This window comes from Etheostoma spectabile, chromosome 7, assembly GCF_008692095.1.
Source record: "Etheostoma spectabile isolate EspeVRDwgs_2016 chromosome 7, UIUC_Espe_1.0, whole genome shotgun sequence".
In the NCBI taxonomy this organism is placed as follows: Eukaryota; Metazoa; Chordata; class Actinopteri; order Perciformes; family Percidae; genus Etheostoma; species Etheostoma spectabile.
Genome location: NC_045739.1, coordinates 16,507,426 through 16,514,834, shown reverse-complemented (window position 1 = coordinate 16,514,834; position 7,409 = coordinate 16,507,426). Strand labels below are relative to the sequence as shown.

The 7,409-nt window shown below is 41.0% G+C and overlaps 1 protein-coding gene across 2 annotated transcripts in view; it reads left to right on the top strand.

Moving 5' to 3' along the window:
- The first annotated feature begins 2,991 nt into the window (after nt 1–2,991).
- The window catches only part of tmem115 (transmembrane protein 115), a 7,914-nt gene continuing 3,496 nt past the window's right edge, over nt 2,992–7,409 (top strand). The window contains exons 1-2 of one of the 2 annotated variants that reach the window (XM_032519981.1): nt 2,992–4,443; nt 6,770–7,134. In XM_032519981.1, the coding sequence (XP_032375872.1) occupies nt 3,952–4,443; nt 6,770–7,134 (857 nt within the window). In that variant the 5' untranslated portion in view covers nt 2,992–3,951. Of the gene's footprint in view, nt 4,449–6,769; nt 7,135–7,409 lie in introns of both variants that reach the window. The other variant, XM_032519980.1, reaches the window with a different exon arrangement.

Sequence of the window (7,409 nt, the reverse complement as noted above, 5' to 3'; positions counted from 1 at the left end):
ACACACACACACACACACACACACACACACACACACACACACACACACACAGGTAACTGACCATCATGTGACGGACCAACTAAGCTGCCTCCACAAAAAGGAATCACTTTTACAATCACAAGACAATTTTAAGTACTAGTGGTACTAAGAGTGCTTAACCACAGCCCAATGACGTATAAACAATGGTATATTAATTCAATTGTAACACTGTCATTTACAGTGTAAATTTGTCTTGAAGGAAAAGAAACATGTACTCTAGGGTAAGCAGACTGTAGAATCCATTTAAGAAAGGAAAATGTGCCCAAGGCCCTAAAACAGTTTGTCTGATGTTCCTCAGAGTTCATGGACCTTTGATGTACTTGGTGGTGTCTTTTTCTGTTCTTTGCAATAATAATCACGCACTCATAATAAAAACTGTGAGAATCTGGATTTAGCTCCAGACAGCTTTATTCTGTTCAGTGGTTTTTAAGACCACACTATATATAATCTCAACAATAAGGGTTTTTACATGAAAACCTAATATTGTTTAGTTTCAATATTTAACATTTCATTCCCTTAAAAAAGAAATGGGAACACTGAATGAACCGAAACAATGTTTCACTATTTCACTATTTCAAACATGCAAGAAGGTATACCTACTCATGCAAAATGGTATAAAAAACATAGGACTTCTTAAAGAAAAGCTGGTAATAATAGGTGAAAGAAATGATTATTAAATCTCAAAAGTTGTAGACATAACTTGATCATGTTGTCTTCTGTCTATTTATTTGCACTCATGTAGATGTCAGTGAGTTCAATCCCATTGCTTTTGGCAGTATATTTGATTATCTTGTTCCCGTAGTGTAGTGGTAAGATCAATGAAATGTAACATTGATGGTGAAATATGGGTTTGGTTTGACCTGCTTTGTATGTAATACTTTAATAAATAACCACTCACATAGTGGAGTATGTGTGTGTGCGTGTGTGTGTGAGACCTTTAGAGAAAAAAAAAATATATATATATATATATATATATATATATATATATACAAGCAGATGTTTATTTGTTTTAAATTTGGATTCGTAGAATTGAAATCCTTAAAATTGAATTAGGGCATCAAAACCAACAAACGTGTCACCTGACCAATGTGTGAATCCCAAAATTCACCAGCCTTTATTTTGCAGGTTACTTGAGTTTTTGGTTTGTTGGTAGTGTCATATATAGTTTATTCTACCCACCAAAAGAGGATAAAACAGATAAATGTAATGGATAAATCAACCTCCATTTTCAGTGAGAGGTTGTGAAACATCTGACTAATATCAAGGAGTATCTTGTTTGATTAATGTCCTGCACACAGGGGGAGATGGTTTTGCAGAAACAAACAACGGAATTCACATAGCTCACTGGCTCATTTGCATGGTCTGATTAAATTGCAGAACCTTGGTTTTGTATGTACACCTGCATTTCATGAGCTCTCACTTGATCCATAACCATTATGTTCCAATTTACCATACACAATGACCATAAATTGCTGAATTTACACCCACTATAACCATAGAACTAGACTAGGATTTTAAAAACAAATGTGTTCTTCTAAATCAAAGTAATAAGCCAGAGTACTTAAATTTATCAGCCAGAGATAAATCAGTGGTTGGCTGGTGGTAACACCTGAGTGAAGGTTGCTGTTTAATGTGTCCTTGTTGCATGTTACCCTTATCTAATTGTATGTGGTTTTGTCTTCTTTGTAAATGTGATGTAAGTTCTAATTGTTCTAAATAAAATGAATGCATCTGTGTTATATGTGTGTCTTTTTCATTACATTGTTTTCAGATTATAATATCGCTAGGAACCCTCAAAGGAACAGCTTGTTTAGACAATAAATGTGCAAATGACCCATTTTAAAGTGAACAATAATATTCCTACGGCTTACAAATCTTAATGAGAACATCAAAACTTAACTACAGGGAATGTGTGACCTAATCCATAGAAATTAAACAGTATTTCCACAGGAGAGAGGTCCTAACAGTTTAGATAGAACATTTCACAAACCACCAACTAGAGGAACATTATTGAAGGCGCTAGCTAGACAACAGTGGTGGAAGAAGTAGGCCTGTGTCACGGTATGAGAGTACTTCAAGTAAAAGTCCTGAATTATCTTTTTTATGTAAAAATACTATCTGCAAAACGTATTTGAAGTATGAAAAGTAAAAACACTCACTATGCAGAATGGCTCCTTTTAAGAATGTTACATCTAGGCTGGCCTTTTCTTGGCTAGTTATGCATTTACCAGTAAGTAGGCCATTCAGTGTAATGTTCGAGCAGTTAACTAACCAATATTAAACAAATTTGCTAAATAATATCATTATACAAAATAGTTATTTACAAAATAATTAATGACTATAGCTTTTAAATAAATGTGAATACATGTAGGCTTCTTTCCCTCGGAACCATAGAGATGACAAATAAATTGGGTGGCAGTAGCTCAGTCCATAGGGAGTTGGGTTGGGAACTGGAGGGTCACTGGTTCAAATCCCCGTATGGACCCAATAAGTTGGGAGCGTGGCTGGAGATGCCAGTTCACCTCCTGGGCACTGCTAGGGCCCTTGAGCAAGGCACCGTACCTTCAGGGTGCTGGTTCAACTGGCAGCCCACTCACTCTGACATCTCTCCATGTATAGGTCCTGAGCATGTGTGTGTATTTCAGGCCTGTGTGTGAGTACTAACAAAAAGTGTGTACACAGAGTGTAGTAATTTCCCCATTGGGGACTAATAAACAAATTATCTTACTTAATAAATGTATTTAGCTGCTTTCCACCACAAACAAAGCTAATCTATGAGGTCTAAATAGTAACAAAGTCATCTACCGATTCCTTTTAACCACAGATCTTAACCCAGCTTTATTTACTTTGTGATGTACCGAGGAGGACTGGTCCGTCATTTTGTTGAAAACTCGGTTTCCCAGAATGCTCTGGTATTGAAACGTTACGTGACTGGACTTTTTTTTTTTTTCCTCCACCAATTGTTGATGACGATGGCAGACAGCGCAGATCAGTAGCAGAGTGGTGGTACAGGCAGGGAGGAGTGCCTGCCAAGATAAAATCATTTTCTCCGGTGACTTGCTCTCAAAAGACGGAAGACCAATACAATAAACGAATGAAGCTAAGGTAGTGTGAAGAACCTCTCAACTATTCGCGAATTGACGCTGGTTGAGAAACGTCTCCAACATTGTTTTGAAGGCCTGTTGCTAGCTTCGAGAATCCTCGGGCTAGCCCGGTAAACACCGGGCCGAGAGAGCGCAAGGAACCGGGGCAGGGGCTCCGTAGGCTGGTTTGATCGACCAGGTGTAACTGATACTGGCTGCCCTGTTTTATAATCAAACCAAGGCGTAACCTCTCCTCCTCCGGGGCGGATATAAATCGGCGTAACTTAACTAGCTCTCAGTTTGACAGCTAGCTAACATTAGCTCTCCTGTGTTTACAAGCTAACTCAGCCAATACCCTTTGAAGAAGTTGGATACTTGGGTATATTTGTTTCAGTTAGCTAGGATTTGAATAATTGGGTGCTACCACCTGCTGCTAGCTGGTGGTAATTTATAACCTTGTTGTTCTGTCCACGCCGACTAAAGGTCGCCAGCCAGGCAGCTAAACCAAAAAGTCTGCTAGCTAAGGTTATCGCATCTTCAGTCTTATCTACTGCTGCCCAAAGTTGACCTTATTTGAATAGAAGGAATAGACTACTGAGTTGATTAACAAAACTATCTTTAACGAGTTTAAAGACAGTAATCCGGATGGAGGCTCACAGAGAAGTGTGGATGTTGATGCTGTCAGGTTTTACAGGTGCGACCTGTTATTCTTGGCATTATTAAACCTCACACCGAGATCCAACATTTGCTGCACCCGAAGCAAGTGATCTGCTGTTTCGCCATCCTGAGCTGTTTTGCTCAAGAACGATCCTCTTCAAAACAGACCACAATGAATCGTTACCTGCCAGTGGCACGACAGCACTTTCTTGGTGCCCTTGCCAGCACCAGTGTGGTAGTGAAAAGTATAAGTGCTGTGGTCGTACTCCTCTATCTTTTGTCATGGGCTGTCGACACTCCATACGCACTGGGGGTGACCCCAGGCTACCTTTTTCCGCCAAACTTTTGGGTGTGGACACTGGTGACCCATGGAGTGGTAGAGCAGCATGTCTGGGGTGTGGTGGCCAATGTGGGCATAGTCATGGCCTGTGGGCGCCTGCTGGAGCCTCTGTGGGGCGCTCTGGAGCTCTTGATCTTTTTCGCAGTGGTTAATATCTCTGCAGGCCTCCTGGCAGGCCTCTCCTACCTCCTCACCTATGTTGCCACCTTCGACCTGGACTACCTGTTTGCTGTTCGTGCCTATGGAGCAGCTGGGTTCCTGGGAGGTGTCCTGGTGGCGCTGAAGCAGACCATGGGGGATACTACAGTGCTCAGGGTGCCACAGGTGAGGCTAACATATACTGAAAGTAATTTCTGCTCTGCATTGATGCCTATTGGCTAAGGGTATGCTACTAAATATTACCAGACCAATAAGGATTGTATGACAGCAAAGCTGAATTGAGAATGCAGTCCAACAAGAATGTAAACAGAACTGGAACCCTAACCATTAGTCCTTGTATGTGTACATAAACCTGTGTCAGATTATAGCCATCACACATCAAGGACGCCCCCAGCCATATTCACAAATGGCATACCGGTAAAATGTGCTTTGTTTTTAGTTTAAAGGAGAATTCCAGTCAATTTCAGTACATAGCTCTGTTGTTTGTAAATTTGGAGTGCTCTCAGTAGCAACAAAAAAAATGAAACCAGTCTGTGCTGCCTACACCGTGTTATCCTCCTGCTAGAGTTTGCACCCAACGGAGTTAAACAGGGCAAGTTTAAACAAGTAACCTCTTAACATGTTCAAAATGTCATAAAAAGTGCCTACCCATGTGAAGTGATTCCTTCCGAGTGAACACATCGAATCTGACTGCAGTTTCTCTCTGCAGTGAGAGAAAGGCGTGTTTTGACTAGTGTGGACTACTGTGAAAAACAGGAAATAAACAGAGGTCTGTGCACTGGCTGTATTAACACAACTTTTATGCCTTTCTGTCACATATACAGCAGTCAAATTTGCTGTGTTCACTTGGATGAATCACTTCACATGGGTAGGCACTTATAATAACATTTTGATCTTGTTTATAGGCTAAAAACACATTTAAGACTTGCCCTGTTTAAGCTTGTTGGGTGATAACTCTAGCAGGAGGATAAAACGGTGTAGACAGCACCAATTGTTTTCATTTTTCTCTCTACTGACAGCACTCCAAATTTACAAACAGAGCTACTATACGTATTGAAATTGACCAGAATTCTCCTTTAACTCAACATAGAATTTCACAATGGATACACATGGAAAAAGGACAAGATGATGTAAAGGCAAAATACCAGATTCCAAAACTACACACTATAGCTTTAATAGGGTGGCATTGAGTGAAATGTGCAAATTTGCACACTTACCAACAGCATACTGCCGTGTTTTGGGATTGGAGAAATGCTGGAAAACCACATGTGGTAAAGAACATTCTAGGGTGTTGTCATTTTGGAGGCTGTAGTTTGTGGTTTTACATGAAAGCATCCAGTCATGTCTTTCAGTCCCTTGCTAACACTTTGGTGAAAAACATCTAATGGGATGTAGTATTGGCATAACAACACTACAAACTACAGCCATAAGAAAGGCAGTAAACTAATTTATAGGCTATCTACTGCAGGACCTCTGTATGGCCTTTTTTTGGTGTATACTGTTCCTTTTTAACCCTCGTGTTGCCCTCGGTTCAAATTTGACCCATTTTCAGTTTTTTCATCACAAAAAAATGGGCCTTCGAAGTAAGATGAAAATGTCAACATTGGAAATATCAAATAACTTTGGGGAAAAAAAAGCAAAAAGGTGCAAAAAAGCACCCACAACACTGAAAAAGTGACAGAAATGTCAGAAAAAATGATAACTTTTTTTTGATGGTTGACAGGAAGACAACGCAAGGGTTAAGTGGGATGACTCCCAGATTAGTGCATTTAGATTTTATGTTGGGGAAGAAACATTTTTTTGTTTTGTTTTACTCTTGTTACATCCAAGCAGCACTTTGGACATTTAGTTTTTGTTTTTATGGCGATGTGGTAACCGCTTTAATCAATTTATGAGCACACACATCAAATGATTGTCAAATTAAGTGATCATGCTGTTGTATTGAAGCTGTAGAAGCCAGTGGCTTATAAGATGTTGAGTATTTGTTTGGTTTGTGTCCTGCTGTTTAGGCATGTGATTCGCTTCCAAATTTGGACTAAAGTGTGATCTATTTACATTTTTAAGATTAAATCTGATCAGCAGGGCAGCTTACACTTAGTGTCCAGATAAGACTTTTAGTTTTTTGCTGAAGCGGACATGAGCTACACATTCCTAATGTGTCTCTTAAACTACCAGGCCAATCTGTTTTGGCAATGTTGTGTTTGTATAAAACTAGGCTACTTCACTCTAATCTCCCTCATCTCAGCTGAGCATGTTAGGAAGTGTGCTCCATCAAAATGTTGGTACATTTGACTGTGACTCCCGCCTGCCACCCTGGCAGGCAACCAGCTATTGTTTGTTGTTTCAATTCATGAATTTAGCTGACTTGGGTGAACTGTGGGAACTGGCAGCCACAGTGGTCTGAAGACAAAATGGCAGCTGTCCCTTTGGTTGATTATTTTTATTTACATAAACTACTAGAACTAAAATCTGTCTTCCCTTCCTATCTCAGGTAAGACTCAAAGCAGCACCGGCTTTGGTCCTCCTCCTCCTGGCTCTACTGCGCCTGGCAGGACTGCTCGACAGCTCGGCCCCCCTGGCTGCATACAGCTATGGTGCCCTGTCCGGCTGGGTCTACCTGCGCTTCTACCAAAGGCACAGCCGGGGCCGTGGGGACATGTCGGACCACTTTGCCTTCGCTAGTTTCTTTCCTGAGGCGCTGCAGCCGGCTGTGGGTCTGCTGGCGGGGCTGGTCCACTCCGCCCTGGTGAAGGTGAAGGTGTGCAGGAAGATGGTGAAGAGGTATGACGTGGGGGCGCCCTCCTCCATCACGATCAGCCTGCCAGGGACGGACCCACAAGATGCAGAAAGGAGGAGGTATGTCAGAGCAAAAAAGAGTTAAACATTTACATCTGCATGTTTATAAACTGATCTTGTGCAAAGGATGGTTTGATAGATTGGTGTGCCTATTTTTTTTAAAATTTGATGCTGGCCAATTAGGATCTAGTGTGATTGATGTTCCCTCGTGATGCTTTACATTGATCAGCAGTTATGTTATTGGCCACCGAAGCGTGATGTCAGGTTGCGTTTCTCCAAAAGTTGTTTCTCCAGTCTTTTCGTCCTAGGCCTCTCCAGGCTTTTTTCCGACCCCC